This window comes from Dicentrarchus labrax, unplaced genomic scaffold (assembly GCF_905237075.1).
Source record: "Dicentrarchus labrax unplaced genomic scaffold, dlabrax2021, whole genome shotgun sequence".
Lineage (NCBI taxonomy): Eukaryota > Metazoa > Chordata > Actinopteri > Moronidae > Dicentrarchus > Dicentrarchus labrax.
The window spans coordinates 4,596,755-4,617,966 of record NW_026136706.1 but is presented as its reverse complement, the minus strand read 5'-3'; the positions used below and the strand labels follow the sequence as shown (position 1 = coordinate 4,617,966).

Below are 21,212 nucleotides of genomic sequence, written 5' to 3'. Positions count from 1 at the left end.
ATTCTTACAGTATTTGTTATCCACAGCTGCTAAAGTTTCTCTTTTGGTTCATTAAATCGAGATCCGTGAACCAAAGTGATAAGGCTACCATCTGCAAAAGTCACGTTACTTTAAAAAGTCACACTTGCTGGCACATTAAGGGGTCATTTGATTCAGTGTTAGTAATAACAGTATGGGTTCATTAATATTTGAAGTGAGACAGTGGAAGTTTTATTTATGCAGTACTAATGTGTTAAGATTTATTGCTATTAAAACTGGAGCCCACTATGATAAGGAGAATTTATTTTTCATTTCTTTGTGACTTTAAGGCGTTTTTGATCCACTCTCTCTCTCTGCGTTTCAGGACAAACTGCTGGAGGAAATGTGGAAGCAGCAGGATAGTCTGGAGGGTCCAACAACCACCGCAGCACAGATGCCTGTGTCGCCTGAGGCCGGCGGAGGGTCGGAGGAAAATTCAAAGGACAGCAATCCCCTGCTAGAGCGACTCAGAGCCCTGGAGGTAAAGTGGATTGCATGGTCCACTTCTTACCCTTCCCCCAACTGTTCCCCATTTCCCCACCACTGTTCCAGATCCCTGTGTCCTTTCCTTTCATCGCTGAAATGTATGACTGATCGATATATTGAGAGCATGTTTTATTTGATTAAATGTATTTCGCTTGATATCTATATAGACTTGGAGTTAAGTAAGCTCAAGGACAGCACACAGGGGCTGAATATTATTGTACATGATGGGTTGATCACTGCAGGTTTTTGTTTCTTTCTTATTTAGGAAGGATCATGGGGTAGGTCGGCTTGTTAAAAGCATAACTGTAGTACGCTCCTTTGATAATTAGTTTATCGATCTGCGTAACAGTCAGAGTTGCTTTTTTTCCTCAATTTCGCTATAGCACAGGTCAGCAATTTGTGGCCTTTGATCCAAATCTGGCCCTCTGCTAGAAGTATTTGGCCCGCTCAAATCGTATTTTTTTTTTACTTTCTGGCCCTCAGCCAACGCAGAAGTGTCTTAAACCTGCATTATATGTAATGGCCAGCAGGGGGCAGCTCCACTGGCTACAATAAAAAACGATCGCATGCAGTCTTATGGAGAAATGAGCCGACTTCTCACTTGATTTATTAGCTCAGTAAACTGTTTCCTAATGAGTTTATGGTCTCAGTCTCTAGTTTCAGTCTTCCTCCATACAGCATGATGTTCATTTAGTAAATGATGGTCCCATTTAGAGTAAAAAAGATGATAAAACAGGGTATGCTTTAGGGTGTGGCTACCTTGTGATTGACAGCTCATTCTCAGTGAGTCTGTCCAACTCAATACACCAAACTCAGATCAAACTGTCAAACCAGGCAGTGCTGATCAGATACGAATCCAGATTCTGTTGCTGTATCAGAAACATATTTTAGTGTACTGTTAAGCTGTAATAAGAGATCATGTGTGACCAGTCGAGCCGCCCAACTTGCAGTACATCACCTCCGTGATGGGTGACGTCATAATACGACACACATGCTGTAGACCCCTTGCTACGGCATTAAATTGCTATTTTTGTGGAGTCAGACTGGGTAGCGTGGTGGACATTGCTAGCTGAGGGCTAGGCCATTTCAAATAATTAGGGAAATCATTATAAATAAAAATAATTCAACAACTGCCTAAGGTAAATACGTAATGAATCACATAAGAACACTGCAACACGAAACCTGTCAGTTACTGTGTAGTCTGCCTGCATTCATTTGAAAATACAAGTGAGACATAAACTAGTACAATCAGTGTTTCATCATGCCTCTATCCGTCTTTGAATATTACAGAAAATGAGACACCATTACGCTGAACAGAAGTCCGAGGGGCAAGAAAAAAAACACAGCAAAAGACGAAGGAGTTATTCATATCCAGGAGGTGATAATTAAAATGCTGACAGGGTAGTTAACATCAGTGTTCCAGTGAACGTACAGTACGCCTCTCTGTCACACCTTCCCCACTGAAAAGGTAATAGGACTTACCATCTGTTGAGAGGTCTCAGACAGCCATAATGATCACACTGCTACAGAGCAAAGCCTAGCCTAAAGGTAAAATCTACCTAAAGACAGAATTCACTAATTCTGCTCTGCGTGTTTTGTTTCATAGGATGCAGTGTGATTTTTGTCATGTTTTTACTGTACACCAGTGGTTCTACCCCCACAGCCCTGTCAGATGAACGAAAGTAGTGGTTCTCAACCTGGGGTGTCCTTGAGGGGGTTTCTGAGGGTCCCCAGAAAAATTGAGAATATTTTAATTTCACTATTATTTCACTGACTTGAGGTTAACAGAATGAGAGAATGTATAAGAATAACTCTTCTGTTCAGAGGTTTCAGTTATGGATCAACAAAATCTTATCACAGATCATCCCTTAGACTTACCTTATATCTTATCAAAGACCGAAGATTTGTTTCAATTTGAGAGTTCTAAATGTGTTCATCTGAATTTATTTTAAACTTTTTACAGCTGAACTGTACATTTTAAGGTCAGTTTACCATTTATTTCAATGAATAAAAAAGCAAGAAATAATAAATATGTTGGCAAGATATAGACAAGAGAGAATAAAGACAAAAAAACCCAAAAACAAAGCCATTAACCTAAAGCATGTCTTTCATGATTCAAATACTTTTAGCTAACTATTTAAGGTTTTCAATCATTTTTAACTATACTTTTTAACTATTTTAACTGTTAATCCATTACGTTAAGCTATTTTTCAATTATTTTTCGCTCTCTATTTAACCATTTAAGCATTACTATTAGAAGTTATGGATGAATAGTTGAAATACAATAAGTTAGCTATCCAAATCAACCATTTATTCACTTCTGTAACGTTAATGTTCAGGTGTTACAGCAGACTCAGTAAGTTGGTATATACACACAAATTAGTTGAGCTTCTCTTCAATCTTTCCAAATACCCCGTTGGCAACTGTAGAAGTACCCCCTGAGGTACAAGTGGTTGGGAATTACTAATGTAGACTACTTTTATCATCTCATTTATTTAATAAAGAAAATATATGATTAATAATGACAATTGTGCTTTACTTTTTCGTAATCACACTTGTACAAAGTGAAACCAGAATGTGATTAATTTGCTATAAAAAACTAATTTTTGGCTCACTGGGAGTGACGTAAACCCAGAAAAAAGTTTGAATTATTGTTGGTACTGGTGTTACTGTAGGTGGTGTGAGGTGAGAGCAGATGTGAGCAGGGATGGTTATTGAATGTCACAACTTACTGCTGATCTCTGGAGATGTTGGGGCTGCAATGGCTCAAACATTACATGTCTGCATTAACAATGAAGAATCACTGAGTTAAGTACTGTGCTGTTTCCTTGTCTGTCAACATGCTTCCAGTTGGTTGATAAAACATATTCATTTGTTGTGTATTATTCATGTCAGTAGGTTAGTAGTCAGCAATTTAGACTGAATACTGGACAACTAAATGAAATACATGGAAATTTCATGAAGCCTTGCACCAAAACACCATCATATATATATATAAATAAATAAATAAATAAATAAATGTCCATAAATCTGCTTACAAAACTAGAAAAAAAGATGGTCCTGTAACTCCAGAACTTGCCTGAGAATCATTATGGTTTTAAGTTTCCTTCAGTATCAAAGTAATCCAGTGACAGTTATCTGTGCATCCGTGGGTCCATTGCAAACATGAACTTATAATAGCTAATTCATGTTTCACTTGTATTTTACATTTCACTCAGTGTCCCCTGGTACTTATATTCCTGACAGACTCCCTCCTCTGTTGATTTATATGAAGATATACTGGAGAGTTTAAAACCTGAGCACATACAGACAAAAATGTCAATTTTAAGAATTTTAAATTGCACAAACACAAACATTGTACAACAGAGTATAACCCACAAACAAATTGATGAGTAACCCGGATTATGAATACTTCTGCGTACTGGGGTCCATAAAAAGTATTGGAATGACTAGAAAGCTGAGACACATACTTTATGCCACCCCTGCATAAGTCAGTGCCGCTCTTGTGCCACCCCAGTCGAAAAAGTCTGAACTAGCCCCTGGTACTGAGCAAGGGATTCAACTTGAACTGACCAAATAGCAAATACACTGGGAGGTGTTCAGTATTTAAGTAAATCATCACATGCAGGATCTTGGTGCATGAACTGCTGAGCTTTAATGTCGCATCCTGCATCCTGGTAACGTAAGATTAATTGTGTGCACGTTGAAGTAATTACCAGCATGAATGCGAGCTGAATTATTGGACATGATTGGACATAATTTCAGTAATATTTTATTTTATGTGGTAATACTACTGTCTAGTACTTAAGAAAGCCTGCATAACCACTGTCATTAGTGATGATCTTTTAAAATAATGTGCTGCCTTAAATTACATCAATTTTCTTTTCTAAGTGTTTGACCCTAATGGATAACTCTGAGTGTATTTTGTGGCTTTTATGCCGTTGCCTCTTCATGGTGGCTGCCTTTATTCTATCCACATTTGTAATTAAACTTTAACGCTGAACTGGAGAAACATTACAAGATTTTCCATTTAGTTGGAAACTGCTTTCCAGTCATTAGGGCACACTTGGGTACCTTTCATACAACCTACCATGAAAAATGAAAACAATTAAATAAACTAAAAATGCTCTAAGAATCATAAAAAATAAACTTTCTGTGCTCTTTGACTGAGGAGAAGTCGCTGACTTCTCTCAGCTCCTCAACCAAACACTAATATTCAGTGGAATTTGACAGTTAAGCCTAAACCACTGATTGATTCGATGCTCGCCGCAGATCAACCATGTTAACTGCGCACAAACACGGATGAGGGAGCAGGGAGGTAAGCACGCTGCCAAACATTTACATCTTTGCAAGTGATTTATATTTACATTAAGGATCATTTTGCAGATGTAATACATTATGCAGATGCCAAAACATCTCACTTTCGTTATTCTAAATTAAGATTTCAAGCCTGAATACAATATTTATCAACATATTAAAAACTGATCTTTGTTTTAATTGCATTTTTCTAATACTCTTAGCCAACTATTTAAAAATTTAAAGCATTTATCCATTACTTTTGGCTACTTGAACAATTTATCCACTACTTCTAGCTTCATCACCATCTTCTTATCCATTAGTTAAGCTAATAATCAATTACTTTAAGATATCTATTTCACCATTTAAGCATTATTATTAGAAGGTATGAGCTATGGTTATGGGGTATTAGGGTGGGTTAAATGCAGAGGACAAATTTCACCATACATTGTACTGTGTATTATTGTATATGTCACTATAAAGTTCTATTTCCTCTTCTAAATAGTTGAAATACAGTAGGTTGGCTATCTATTCAATAATACACAATACATTATCCAGATGCAAAAACAGCTTTTTCATTTTTCTAAATTCAGCTTTTAAGCCTGAATACAATATTTATTAGCACATTTGTTTTAATTGCCATCTGCTGTTTCACATGTTAATCAATCAAACTAATTTGTACTGTACTGTCACATAACTTACATAAGTGTGAGCTCACATAACACATACTATATAAAAAGGCTCAAACGCTTAAAGTTCAGACTCATAACTTGGACTTCCCTGACCTTTCCGCACACAGACTGCAAGCCTTCAGGCTGATATGTGGCCTTTGAAACACTGTCTTTTCTTAGGAAGGAGTTTTAGGACAGAGTCAGAACAATCCATACACTTGCGTCGTTTATTGTTTAATTTTCAGGATATTAATCAGTATCATTTCAGCAGCCAGTCATTGAAAAAGGTTGAAATACTGTGGTGATTATCCTTGGCTATCATCTTGGGTTAGTTTGAAGACATTGTTGGCTTTGAACTCTGCTCACTCCTGTGATTATCAGCCATTTCTGGGATGTTCTGTGTTCAAAGGAGTTGCCCACAGCACTTAAGTGAAAACCAGCCATCACAGGTAGCCTGGCCTTTAAGATTTACTGGATTAATCATTTCAGTGGAAAGTCACCTCCTGAGTTCCCAGAATGGTTTGTGTTTCCTGCCTTGCAAAAAAAGAACCCCTGTCCGTAATTGAATTATGCCAGGGATACTTCAAGTGAGCCTTACAGACACCTCGAATGCCGGAAATTTAAAGCATCTTTCATTTAGAAGTCTTCGTTCTCCAGTGAACCTTCAAACCCTACAGTGCTGCAGGGAGAGGGCCCCTTTGAGCCATCTCTGCATCTCTTTCCCCGTCTTTCAGAAGTAATTACTGTAATTCATGCAGTTTGTCTGTCTGTGTTTTGTTTGTTCAGGCGGAGAACTCTGCTCTGTCAATGGAAAATGACAATCAGAGGAAGCAATATGAGCGCTGTCTGGATGAGGTGAGTGTTCCTGTTCTCTCAGCACTTTCAACATCAAACATGTCCTGTCATGTAAAGCACAGCGTGTACCTTAACTGCTTTTAATGTTGAAGTTTCATACAGAACACCTAAGCAGCAACTGCTGTTAAGCCCTATGGAAATGCAATAAATTATAATTTGTCTGCCAAAATAATTGCTTTTTTGGCAGCCACAACATGCTTGAAAACTCATGAAATCCAGCACCAAATTCAGTAGTGTCAAAAAATGTACAAACTATATGGGTCTCGTGCTGCATTGAGCAGCTGTTGTCGAGTGGCATAAGCGAGCACTGCAGCGTTGTTGTTGCATTAGCCTAGTTTAGTTTTTTTCTTTGTTTTTGTACATTTTTTGTCTCATTTGTTTATTCACACTGTAAAAAAAAGTTCTGGTTTTTATGACAGATTATGTGCTGGACTACTTGTTTGACTTTTGTTGTAGCTTGGTTGTTTGATTTCTACATGTTAATTTGAGTTTTAGAGCTTTAGAGGTTCTGGCAGATGGATTTTTCTTTTCATTTTAGACCCTTTCACTTTTAACTTAAGGCCAGTCAAAGTTATCTGGTGGACAGGACTATCGGCTTCTGTAGCTCAGAGACACTCAGACTTGTATCTATAGTGTTAGGGATGGTACCTTCTCTTGGCTTTCCTCTATAGACTTCACTAATTGCAGCAGACAGACATGGGAGCCCTGGGCGATGTGAGAATGAGAGCTGGAGGAGTGAGCCTCACCGCTCAGGAGGACCGACTCCCAGCTCCTGCACGTGGTCTACCTGCACTCCTTCCCTCGTTTCTTTTCTCCCTGAAACACTCTGATTGTCTCTCCGTCTCTTTCCACACCTTCCCTTCATCTCTCTCCAGCCAGCAAGACTGCTCCACTTTATTTTTTAGCAGGCTTCACTAATGGGCTTGTTACCATGGAGATTTTCTGCCCATGAGAATTTAACATATTCTGGTTGAGGACAGAAAATGTCAGAGTTTCTGCTGTGGGATTCATTCCACTTCTTCTGCTTTTCAGTCTTATTATGCACATTAATCTTTCTTGGGGCGGGGGGCGGGGGGTATTCAGGAGGCTTCCTGTCATGGTCTGAATGAGCTGAGGCGAGTCGTTTTGATAGAAAGATGAAAGAGGTGGAGGGAAATCATTTTGCGGCACACAAAAGTGGAAACGTAGTTATTATTCTAGTGTCAAGGTATAATGTATGCTTCCGCTTCAGAAGTGAAAATAAGCAGGAAAAGAAGGCTTCGCAGATGATGCTGTTTTATATTCACAATAAAAACTGAACAAAAACTTTTTCTGCTTTCTGTAAGAATTTATACAGAGTAGAAAAAGACATTAAGGCGAGCAAATAAACTCTGTAGGGACATAAAGAAACATTCTCTTAAAAAGAGACATTTGTTTGGAGTTTTAGGACTATATTTTGGTTTATCTATGTGCTGAGAATAAAGTTAGCTATACTAACTGCAGGCATGATTTCACTAAATCAGAGTCTGTGATGCAACACACTGTCAATTTGTCCTTAAAGCACATCTTACATGCCTTCAGATTCTCTCTGATGGTGTTTGCACTTGGTCATTTTCATTTACCGTCTCTCAGCATCTCAAAGCTCCACAGAGAGTCCACTCAAAAATAATGACCAGCCTCATCATGCATTTTAAACAAAGTTTTTACTTTCTTTTCTTCTTTCACTTCATTGTCTCGTCAAGGTGGCGAACCAGGTGGTCCAGGCCCTCCTCACACAGAAGGTTTGTCTTTGTCTCTGCAGTATTGAAGCGTCATTAATCGCGTCAGCCAATAGAATCAGTCAGAGAAATGACGACTGTCACAGTGATGAGTAACTGCGTGTTGCTTCATGATCCTTAAAAGTGATAGAAAACCTCAAGTTCTTTGGGGTTCTTTTGTTGGTACAAACATGTGAGAATTACATTAAATAAGTGTTGCTGCTATGAAAAACGGCAATTTAGCTTCCATATAATAAACATCCATCATTACCATATCAATTCCTTCTCTTTCATACAAGTTATAGTCATCAGACTTGGACTTGAGTCAGACTGCAGTCATATATGTGATTAATTTAGACTTAATAAAAAGATTTTAAAAAATACGTTAAATAATATTGACTTCAGTTGATTTCCAAATATAAAAAATGTGTATCAATTTATTGATTTTCCTATAATACAGATATACTGGATCAGTCACGTTGCATAAGCAGGTGTTTTTGTCAGACCAGTAGACAGACTCAGTTTAGCACTTTACTGTAAAAACTCTGCTCTGGTTAATAAGATACCAACATCATTACATTTACAATGTAATTCTGTGTCAGTAGAATGTTTCAGACTACATGACATCAGGCTGATTATAAACAGACACAGGGCATCGGGAACGAAAATGAGAACAACGTGTAGTCCGTCATGTCTCTTGGCCGAGTCATGGCAAGAATTTATGACTGTATAATCGTCTAATCTCCTTCTGTCTATGCCAATCCTCATCATGAACCACAGGTTTAGTTTCTACAAAGAATCTGCTGGTATACCTCAGAGAGTTTTCTGTTTTGTGCCAAGTTTAAAGAAGTAATCAAAATTGCACAAAATTAAAGAAAAAGACAAGTTTACATCGACACCCACAATAGGCGAAATAAAACAGGAAAACTGTAGTCCTAATTTTGATACCAATGGTGTGACGAGGATTATATTTCTGTACTGTCATTTACATAACTTAAATGAGCAAAGTAGACAAGCACTTCAAATCTACTTACTACAGTGATTTCATAGATATATGTATTTACTTCCCACCCTTAACAGAAATCGCTGTTGTAATGTGAGAATTCACCAGCAAAAGGTCGGTTTTCAACATTAGTTTAGTCCAGGTTTTAGAGCACGTTTCTGTTTATCTTGCATGAATACAGCATTTTGTCCTGTTGCTGTTAACTTAGCATCTGATACGTGTGTATTTCTCTGAAATATCCCAGTTATCTGTCCATTTCTCTGCTCTTTCGGGGGGTTTCTAGGACTTGAAAGAGGAATGTGTGAAGCTGCGGACCCGTGTGTTTGACTTGGAGCAGCAAAACCGCATACTGAGCGTGCTGTTTCAACAACGTGTCAAAATGTCCGCGATTCCTGTCTCCCAGGTAGGAACACATGGCGCAACGGACACAAACAGACACTGACAGACCCACCCTGCTTCAAGGCTGTTTGAATTTTACATGAGAAGTGCTCCACTTCTAAAGGTTACTAACTTTTAAAAAAAAGGACCACAAAGAGAGAAATATACTCAGGATGGAATTTAATTCAAATTGTTGGGATGAACAATTTTACTGTCGGATTTAGAAATGGATTAATTTGGGCTTATATTCTTCCATTCTTAACTAGTGTAGTAGTTAGCGTCAAAGCGGCACGCTCCAGTGCACTGTAGGTCATCGCACAAGCATTACTGTCCCTTACCGCTCTTTTCTTTTATGTTAATCATGTCAGAACTTAGCCTAATAGTGAGCCAGGCTTCTAATCCGACTGTAGCTGGAAAGTGAAACAGAAATTGGAGACAGAGCTGCACATGTTTCTTTAATTGGACTGCTCTCAACCGTGGAGTGTTAAGGATAATTGGTCAAAACCTGGACCGTCTTGTAGTTTTGTTATCCATCACGACGACTGATTATTCAGTTGTTGAGCTTTATCACTAACCGCACTGTAGAGCTGTGAAGCTGCACTAATCAATATTTTATATCAAAATCTATTGAATGGCTGTGTGCTTTGACTTGTGTTGCTTGTAGTGACAAACCCACAGAGAATTATCACATGATTCTGCACTTCCTCTCAGCTCTACGTTGCATTTTAGCATCTTTTAGCTTATTGTTTTGATTTTCTGGTTTGCAAACGTCAATCTCATTAGCATTTACATATTTACAACAGAAAAAAGCCATAAATATTCTGTACTCTGCAACACCAAAGAGCAGAAAGACCAAGTTAGTGACTAGGAGTTGGACATGGTGGAGAGGGATCCCTCCTCTGTGGCTCTTCAGGAGCTTTCTTCCAGTTTTTCCTTGTTAAAAGTTGCTTTTGCATCACGCAAGGCAATCCATTCTAAAAGTGGGTGTTTTACGGTAGGACCATATTTTTTCACTCAGTAACATTGTAAACTAAGCTGTACAGAAGTGTTTGACACAGGTGTACACATATTGACCCACAGTTTTACATTTTGTATCCTCTCTGCGAATGGCCTGAAGCCACAGATCTCTTCTTTTACTGTCCTTCGCTCTTTGGGGAGGTAAAGGAAATCAGATTTTTTCTTTTTATTGTTTGTTGTGCAAAATGCGACGCGGCAGCTATTAAAAATGATGCAACTAGGCACTTTCACAGCACTTATTTCACCCGAAATGAGGCATGTGGTTGTTCTGAAGACAGGAAAGTGGCCTATGCCTGCTCTCGTCTATGCCAATGTTTTGTTTTTAACTCAATCTGCTGCACCCTGTCACTGAAAAGATCAGTTACGCAGCTTTAATGTTTAGGTTTTTGCCTCCAATAGGCTACACAGTCATTCTGAAATCTTGTTTCATTTATTGTTTAAACTTGCAACATTTTAAGGGTGGTTATTCCTCAAGACAGCAATTCCTTGGAAAGGTATTTCAGTTGCCTCTGACAGCAAAAAAAGTTTATTAAATACTGATGACATTTTTTAGCAAAGAGTGTAAGACAGCCAAAGGCAGAACAATTAGTATTCAATGAAGGTATGATAACACTAAAAATAATTTGTATTTGTCAAGTGCTGTTGTCACTTATGGTCAGACCAACTTCATTATTTACCATTTCATTGATGCTCATGTATCTTTCAAAATGTTCCATCTTTCAAGGGGGGCCTAGTAAACTAACAAACTGCAGTTATAATTTTTCCTTCCCTCTTTTCTTCCTTTGCAACAACAGTCATATTCAGTATGATAGCACCCTGTACAGATTTTTTTTTTTACCTGTTCCTCCAGCAATCCTTTGATTCATAGGTTTGTTTACGTAACCTTGCTGACGGGCTCGATTTAGCTTTGATCAGTGTCTGAATATAATGAGACGGCGCTGCTCTCATGCAACTCGACACATTTTAAACTGATCAAATCCATTTAGATCTGATGTATGTTCAGTGTGAACGGCGCACTGGGTCATTCATTATACAGTACTGGTACATTTGTTTTGGTGTAGGAGTGCTGATTTACAAAATTGATCTATATGTAAGCATCCAAGTATCTCCAAAACAGTGAGGGTTCTGTGAGGGTAAGAGTCTCTCAAAATTTGAATGAACTTTGGTTTAATTTGACCAAGCATTGAGAAACTACGTAGCATACAATGACAAACAAATACTGAAACACTTTGAAACACTCTGCAGATCTCTACAACAGTGATGTGTTGCAATGGACAGAAACATGTCTCCTTAAATTGAAACTCACCGCATGAATCTAAAGTCAGCTGTCCAGCTCTACCGTGAATAATTGATGATGGCTGATACTTCTGATGGACAGAGGATTCTTTCTGCTTTCTGTGCAAAATATTATATTATATTATATATATATATAAAGAATATGAAAACTCCTGAAATGGATGGTTGAGCTCAGCTCGTTAGCCCTTCATTTTCAAAAGAGTAAAAGCTCTAATTGACAGAAACATTGAGTTATTGAACTGCAATAAGGATCTCTCACTGTCATTGCACCAGCGGGAATACACATGCTTGCTGGAGTCAATTACAAACACACGACACACTTAAATTGAGTGTGTTGTGCTGTTTAATACTGCGAATACTGGCGCAGTGTGCTGTCCACATGCTTTCATTATTTCTGGTAGGTTGCCAGGGATGTAGTCCTGGGTCTCAAACCTATTTAACAAACCAAGAAACTATATTATTAGTAGTTGTATTCTTTATTTAGATAGAAGGCAAGTAGCGAGCGATAGAGAGGGCTTAGGAGCACCAGAGGCAAGAAATGAAGAAAGAAGAAATCCATGCTGGATACTCACTGATCCAAACATTTTCAGATGTCAGTCCAGGACTACTTTTATATCTCCAGAGTATGGATCTAAGATGTTTCCTCAATATGACTGGTAGCCATATGTATCATGCTATGCATTACATAGCACAAGGTGATATTTGACCATTAATTCTTTGAGTATTACACACTATATGCATCTGGATACTGTATATTACTTATATTATGTATCTGCCTTAGTAAGTGCATTTCCATCCATCCACCTTTTTCTGTGGTTTGGTTTGCATATTTTAAAATTTTGCCTCTAAAACCTGAGTGGGAAATTTGAGTAGCAACAATTTGGTGTATCAATAAAAGCTAAATGTGATCATGATGTACATGTGAATGAAACTTTCTACTGAAGCTTTCGCTCAACTAGGGAGACATCAGATCAGTGTGGACCAGAGGAGACTCAAAATACTACATGAAAACCCTGAAATGTGCAGAATCGTTGTGGATGGAAACATGCATGACTTCGCTTTTTTGTTTCTGCTAATATTGGGGAAATTCGGTTATATTTTGTGCTACATTGGATGGAAAACACTAATTTCTCCAATGACCACAGTGCAATGCAACTATAAGACATGTTGCATTTTCAGTAAGGTGCACACATTTTTTCCAGATTAATTCTGTTGCTCTTACAATGCAAAGCTCTTCACCTTCACATGCTGTGCAGAGTTCAGTGTTGATGCTCAATATAGATCCCGGTATTACCCAGGAATTCTTTGCTGTTCCACAGGAAAAATACCTGGGGGAAGCCTGTGTGTTTGCAAACTGAAGATTACAAGGGAAACAAAAACGTTTTCACCAAAACTCATTAACACTACTGCGCTAACTGCTGTATTCCAGCCCTGAGATGCTGTTGTTGTGGTGGTATGACTGGGTCAACTTTTTAGTGACAGGTTTCAGCTGGCAGCTTACACACCAGCTGGCCAACTCTGATGCCTCTGAAACAGTCCCTCAAAGGAGGCGTCTAATGCCAAACTCTTATGTACCTATATACCCATAAGTTAAAAGCTACTGCCCACACAGGACAACTTATAAGCATCAATGGTTTATAATACAGCATCAAAATTGTTCCATAAACACTACAGAGAGACTTTCATGGTTCTCCAGCAATCCCAAACACCGGCATTTATGTTGAGTTTTCTCCAGTTTTTCATCTATTATACAGCTTGAATTGTCCATGCAAGTTTTAATGCAATAAAGAGTAACGAGCAGATTAATGTCATTCACATGTCACTGAATGTAATTTGGGGTTTTGCCGAAACTTCTTCAAAGACTTTGGCTGTTTGAAAAAACTTGAAAGTTACTTTAAAATGAATTTTAGAGTATCCAAGGGTACATTTCACAATTCGTTGTGAAGTGAAGTCAGATTGACAGCTCAGACATACTTTAGTAATAGCTCGATGTGTGTGAAATGTTTGATTTTAACGTATTAAATTTATATTAATATCGACTTTCTTTCTTCGTCTTGGCCACAACTTAAGCTGAGATCCATAATTGGTCTTGACCAGAGTGCTGGTAGAATTTCAGCCAAAACTTTTCTAAACTGCTCAAATTCTAATAAAATACCCCCTTTCTCTCTCTCTCTCTCTCGTGGAGTCATAATCATTATGCAGAAGGCGGGCGAGAAGTTTCAAGTTGCTTTGTTTCTAAAGGTCTCTTTGGATTGTCGGGTTCTCAGCATGATTCTTTCTCCTCTGACAAACTCAAGCTATCTATATTCAGTGGACCAGTTTGATATCACAGACAGAATTGGTAATTATAGAAAGTATTGAGTAAACTGAATAAACACTACATAAATTCCTCATTCAGGCTTCATAGAAATTGTCATGGACAGAATTCCCATACCAGGTCATTAAGTATGCTGCGAACCTAGCGAAGCAGGAAGCGCTGTCCTTCATCTTTAACCTTTTCTGTAAAAGGTCAAACTTGCAGACTCCGGTAAAAGAGGGATTCTGTCTTCGTAGGAGAGCTGTATGTATCACTGCAGAGATGCTCAACTGCTTCTGCTCAAAAGAAGAATTGTCCTTAAAGCCCGATTAAACAGGGTCTCATTGTTAATTTCGGTTGACATTTAATTGACATTTTTAGTTGATTGTCGGGTTGTTTCTTCAAAAGTTGCGTATATCTTTATATGTACGTACATCTGTTAAATTAAATTGACTCAACCAAGTAAATTAAGAAAGCCGTTTGATCTGGCTGAAATACTTTCCATGATTTATATTAAGTTAATTCAAATGGGGAGTTATTTTTTGAGTACATCTAATGGACCTCTCAAACAATTTAATATATTTATTGAGTAATTGAAAAACCACTGTCAGTTTATGATGTTAGGAATATTGGTCATACGAGGCGTCGATTTAAAATTAGTTGTGCTCATATAGTAAAACATAAAACGGTGGTATGAACTAATGAGACTGTATCCCAATGAAGGAATAAATATAGGGCACTATTGTTTTTCAGATATATCTGTACCTGTTAATCAAAGGCGATTATCCACTCCTTTGCCAAACATTTCATCTAATGTTTCCCCTGATTAAACAAGCCCTTTCCTCAGATTAAACTCTCAGTAAAATAGTTATTAGATCATTTTCAGGCTAAAATCATCATTTGTTGTACTGTGGATAGTGAATTCTTTCTAAATAATTTCACTGTTTCACCAGGCATGATGGAGCAGAAAAAAAACGTTAATAACACAACATCGCTGGCAGCATGAGGGGAATAAAAACCTTTTATGTGCCAAATGCTGCCTTTGAATCACTAATGCAGCATTCCCAGTTATCCAGGAGGCTACATTAGCAGTGTGAGATAATTATCTCACGCCTAAAGCTTGAATATTAACTACAGTTGTTATATTTGTCTCCAGTAAAGTCACAAACAAAAGTTTTGAGAACAAGCCTTGAATTTAAATCACTGGTTTTAAAGTTTTGGTTTTTTTTTTAAATTGTTGTCTTGAGAAAGTTACAGATGTGGTTTCCTGCTGTGACTACCTGCTGTGCAGCTAAACAACATTTTGTTTGTTGGTTATGACTGGCGGATGAATTCATAGGTTAAGTAATTACGTGGTACGATGCCGATTTATTCACATGAGAATGCTGGTACACTACAAGAGAGAAATCTTCACTCAGACAGTATTATCATAAAGATGCCAATGGTAAGTGTGTTAGCAGATACCAGATAACAGATGCCAGTTAATCAGCAAACTTTAAGACGGACATGGTCGAGGCAGACGACCACCCACCTAGAGCCGAAGGGTCTGTCCTAGGTTTCTGCCTTTTAACAGGCAGTTTTTCCTTGCCCCCGTCGCCAAGGTCTTGCTCATGGTGGTACTGTTGGGTCTCTGTAAATAATGTTATAAGGACTTCGGTCTAGACCTGCTCTATTTGAAAAGTGTCCTGAGATAACTTCTGTTATGAATTGGCGCTATACAAATAAAACTGAATTGAATTCAATTCTCTTTCCTTTAAACTCCAGTTTGGTCTCCACCAATTACTGCTGGAATTATTTGGCCCTTAAGCAGCTAAATGCTCCACTACATGCTCACCAGCACACTGCTAACTTTGCTTGTTAGCTGTCGTGTCACAAGGGGTTTATCAGAGACTTTAACTAAAAACTAAAACAGTAAAATTGTGAGACATAAGAGCTCATTGATACGTGTGGGGAGCGATGGCTGGCCCGTGTGGTCCGATCCATGACCCTGTCTCCGGTTATTTTCCTTCCTTGGAGCACTTTTGATAGGCACTGACCACTGCCGACCGGGAACCCCCCACAAGAGCTGCAGTTTTGGAGATGATCTGACCCAGTCGTCTAACCATCACAATGTGGCCCTTGTCAAAGTCGCTCAGATCCTCACGCTGCCCATTTTTCCTGCTTCTAACACATCTTGAAGCTGTTGCCACAACAGACACTTACAAGAGCTATACACGAAACACTGTATATTAAACTTGTTTATTCCAGCGTACAGTTCAATGTGCCACATGAGCCTGGCCTCTGAAATGAGCAGCTGCAACAAGAGATCATGGCCTTTTTGTACTTACATAAAAGTGGGAGCAAAGAGGCCAAAATCCATTAGACTCAACCCGCCGTTACAGATGCAGAGAGTGCTCGGAAAAACTGAAAACACGGATCATTTCATAGTCCCCATCAGTGATCAGTGATGGATAATTTTGTGATTGGAGACATGCCACTCTGGTTGTGTATCAATTTGCCTTATAACACAGAGGTGATTATGTACAGATTATTGAAATGGAAAATTTGTTTTTCACTGCGAGTTATGCTTGTTAGGTTCCTTAATCACTGTGACAGCACACCTGTTCCCAGTCACGTTGACTGACTCCGAGTGAGGTTACAGCGAGGAGTCGTGCATTGAATTACACCACACACAAAAGATAAAAGAGGGGAGAGAGAGAGAGAGAGAGAGAGAGAGAGAGAGAGAGAGAGAGAGAGAGAGAGAGAGAGCACCTCAATCTGTTTTTGTCTTGTTGTTTCTGTCTTTTACTATTTTACTATGTGCAACAAAACATGAAGGCAAGCGAGCACAAAGAGAGGGTGCATGAATAAGAGAAACAGTTCACAGTTTAAAGTCAAGCCTGAAAGTTATCAAATACATTTTTAAAAAATACTTCTGGTTCCAAAGTTAATAGACTGTTAGATAAACCCCTCACCCAAATAGTGATTAATAGCATAGCTACCATAACTAGACACAGCAGGCCTGTCAGGTTTGAGATTTCTCCAAATACCGAAACTGTGTGCATATGGGTGTATTAAGACCAACAGTCTGCATTTAAAGAGTTTCAAGTTTCGGATGCTAACAGAGAGATTAGATTGGGGAAAGTTTTCACTTCATTAACCCCAACCAATGTTAACTCAATGTAGTGTTAAGCTTGCCAACACATCGGTTATAGTGCTCGGCCTAAAAGCTTTATTCTTGTAATGTTAAAAGTAAGTAAGTGAAGAAGTAAGCTTATCAGTTAGCAAGAAAAAAAAAGTCACATCTTATATTGTTCCTTTACTCACAGTAAATCTTCCATTAAACGCAGGGTCCCAATTGGAGGCAGGTCCCCATTACTAGCCTGGTGTGGATGCAGGTTTTGACAATTAAACGCAGATCTGAATTAGATGCCTGGTCTGGATTTTATAGAAATTCTTTGGATGTATAAAACCTCTTGAAACCCACGAGAACGCCCGCTTGAGTGCGTCTAAGCTGCTTAGATTGCCGAAACCAATATGTTTAACCTTTTGTCAATATGGACATGCATTTAATTTGACCACTCGACTGTTATTCGCCTGAAATAAACGTTAGTCGTAAGCTAGCAAGCAATGGATGAGCAGACTGTATAGCTATCGTCTGCACAGTCGGTACATTGGCTGTTTGAGGTGTTGAACTTCCAGTCTTTCTCTTTTCCCCGTGTGTTAACAGCAGCATCGTCTCCCTGGTTTTCTGGGCCGAAGCCCTAGCTGTTAAAAGTCTGGTGGCTCTGTGACAGGGTCGTTTGTCACGACGTTATTGGAATTCAGTGGCAGAGCGACACTGGAGAGACCCAGGCCTGCGAGGTTTTTAATCAGCAGCAGGTGCCTCTTTCCTCAGATAAACGTCCTTGGAGGGCTGCAGAGAAAGATAAAGGCAAATATATAATAAAGTCACATTTATTTGCCCCTTTGAAGTGCTTTAAACTGCATTTAATTTTGTTGCTGTGTGAACTCGTATAACAAAGTCAAATTTATTTACTCTTTTTGAAGTGTCTTTGCTTTTGCCTCGCAGCGAGATTTACAGCACAGATACAACGTACAACACAAACAGCTTTCCTCACTGGCCTCTTTTACATGCACACATTTTCTGCCTGCATGCTTTGAATAAAAACAAAAAGTTTAACTTTAAATCATGTTATTCAAGAGCTAAATTGGATTTTCTTCAGTGAAGATGTCCAGACGCAGATATACAGTACATTATTATATTCTTAAATCTTTTAGATACAGTTGGTTTGTCTGGATCCAGTAACACATTCAGTTCTTTCACCGCACTATACTAAACTGCAGCTGCAATCCTGTAGTGCACCACACCATGCAGGACTGCTAGCCAGTGCTGCCCGCCTGTTTTCCACCATTTCACTCCTGCCTTCCCTCCTCTGTCTGTATGCTGACACCAAAGTGAACAGCGGTGCATAGAGTCAGAGCCCAACCCAGCAGGCAAAGCGCTGAGCAGCAGCGAGGAGAGAGGGCAGAGGAGGTGAATGTGACATGAAAAGAAAGGCAGCAAGGTGTAGATGAAGAAGTATTAATGACGAGGAGCCCGAAGACAAGGAGGTGGATGAGGTGGTAGTCGGTGCGTGTCATAGCGAATGAGGTGAGAGCAGTGAAGATGGTAACTGATTCAAAAGGCTAGAGTGGAGAAAACTGTAGTCTCAGGAGCGGTTGAGCGAGTGTAACCTTGCTTTGGGCAGCTCAGGGGGACGCATGGACGAATTTTGATGAGATTGGGAAATTTAAAAGTAAACTCAAAAGCCCGTGGAAGTTCAAGTACATTGTCCTTGTGTCTGAAACGTGTGTGTTGATTAGCAGCCTGGTTCAGTGGCAGTGAATCTGAAAATGGCTTAATAGTGAATTACCACTTCAATATTACAAACAAGCCATTATTTCATCCCCAGGTTATAAAGGAATGTTAACCAACAAAATGAGAGTGAAAAACACACTACTACTGACAGGCTGGCATTGTTTATGATTTTGTTAATGTCCCCAAATCCCATTAAAATACCAAAATGAACGATGATGTGATGAAGTATTATCTGATATATCTTATTCCTCTGTGCCATAAAGCGCCATTGTTGTTCAAAAATGATTAAAAACACATCAATGAGCCACATTGTCGCACAGGGTGACATGCTCCTTAATTACCATTAACACACACCTACACACCACACACACACACAAGTTTGTTTTGACTCAGTCCCACATACACCATCCTGCTGCTGTAAAGACTTCCTAATGCCTCAAATGTGTATTAATCCACCGCAGAAAATAGTCCCCAACAAATGTTTTACTCCTATCTGAGTAACATTTACTAAAACCTACAGTTTTAGGTAATTATGACTTGAAACTATATATTTGTGAGCAGGTTATAAAGAGTGAATGGATGAGAAGTTTGTTTTGAAGGTATTTTAATTGTTTACGAAAGAGAGTGCCTTTGAGTTTTCTTCTTATGTTTGTGTCCCCATGTATCCTTATCCAAAGAGCCCCTGAAACAAACTTCCAAACATTTTCTGATACCATTACTTCTTATTGCACCTGCTGGGGACTCTAGACACTCCTGATTGACTTGTGTTTGTTGCCTTCATTGGTTTGGTTGGTTAGGTTTAGGCATGAGCAGTGAGATGATTAGAGTTAGAGGGGGAAAAAAAGTCACAGAATACAGATGAGAAAAGATCTGTCTTTGTGTAAACAGACCAGTACCAAAGTCCAATGAGCTTGTGTGTCTGTCTGTCCTTTTGTATGTGTGTGAAGCAGCCATCCGAGGTCTGGCACACCACTGCATTTGAAAACAGAGTGATTAGTCAATAAGCAGTGACAATCAACTCACCTGGCACTGCTCTCCACACCTCATCTCTCTCCCTCCTGCAGCTGAATGTTAACCACTCCCACCTCCACAATGCTCTGCAAAAGAAAAACCATTGTGCTCCTAAAAGCTTCTTTGCAACACGAGTAACATGAATTCCAAAACCGAACTCGAGAAGTGTAGATCCCCTCCTGTCCACGCTGTAATGTGGTCACAAGTTGTTATGTTCACGTTAGACAGGACTTGCATTATCACAACAGCCAGTAAGGTTTAGTTGGTAGAGCAATCTCCAGAACTGCCGGGGTTAGCTGTTAGTTTTCCATTTCTAAATCTAAAATAAAATATATGAAGTCATGGTGCTGTCAGGTGCCTGGGATAAAAGCATCAGCATAACAGCATATGCTCTGTGGGGAACTCCTCACGAGCTGTAGATCCATCAGTTCACATGGTACTGTATTATTCTGACTGAGGAGGCTGGATGGATGCAAGGATAGTATGATTTATTTATATAAGACTGGGCCTGTCTTCATGTGTGTCTGAAGCCATAAAATATAGCAACACAGAGACGATAAGTGGATAAGATCCCTCCCGTGAGGCTGTATTGTACTTTTTAAAAGGAGCACTCTAGAAATGTAAAGTTTCAAAGTTGGGAGCTCTGCCAGATATAGATGTAAAAAAGAGTCTCTAAAAGTCTCATTTCACGACTACTATCAATAAATATCAATGATAGTGATAATTATATGAAGCAGAATAAAAAATGTATTATGTATACTCATGTAGCAGTTTTAACACAAATGGCAAAGTGCTTGACAAAGTCCTATGAGTCGCCACTCTTGCTTTAGATCTTATAACCAAGTTATTTTAACACTTTTATTTATAGATGTGTCATACATTTATTTATTCACTTACTTTTCCTTTTAGTCAGCACACAGATGTACTTTTAAGTAGAAAAAAGCCTGGCACTGAGCTTTTAAATATTTTGTGAATAACGGCCTTGTGATCTCTCTATTTACAGAACCTTCTGAGCATTTGAATGACTAAATGGGAATATCAGAAAATCTGCAAAGACATGTCAATATTGACATTGTCTTAGACTACAAACAGTGCTGCAAGTTTTATATTTGATTTGATGCTAAATACAGCCAGTGTGACTTATTTCTTACTGTGATGTAACGGGTGTGGGTATATATATCCAGAGAACTGATGATTTCTGCCAACCCTGAGATAGTGTTTATCGTGTATTTTTTAATAGGCCTTTAGCAATTTGTTTTACATGACAAGTATTTGGATGTGGCTTTGGTGCTGTTGCAATTAAAGAGAC

General features: G+C 38.8%; 1 protein-coding gene across 6 annotated transcripts in view; it reads left to right on the top strand.

Annotated features, from left to right (window-relative positions):
* LOC127365670 (nck-associated protein 5-like) overlaps window positions 1-21,212 on the top strand; it is a 70,559-nt gene that overhangs the window by 28,741 nt on the left and 20,606 nt on the right. For all 6 annotated transcript variants that reach the window (XM_051404025.1, XM_051404021.1, XM_051404022.1 and 3 more), the window contains 4 exons: window positions 344-499; window positions 6,258-6,326; window positions 8,048-8,086; window positions 9,349-9,468. In XM_051404025.1, coding sequence (XP_051259985.1) covers window positions 344-499; window positions 6,258-6,326; window positions 8,048-8,086; window positions 9,349-9,468 — 384 coding nt within the window. The remainder of the gene's footprint in view (window positions 1-343; window positions 500-6,257; window positions 6,327-8,047; window positions 8,087-9,348; window positions 9,469-21,212) is intronic.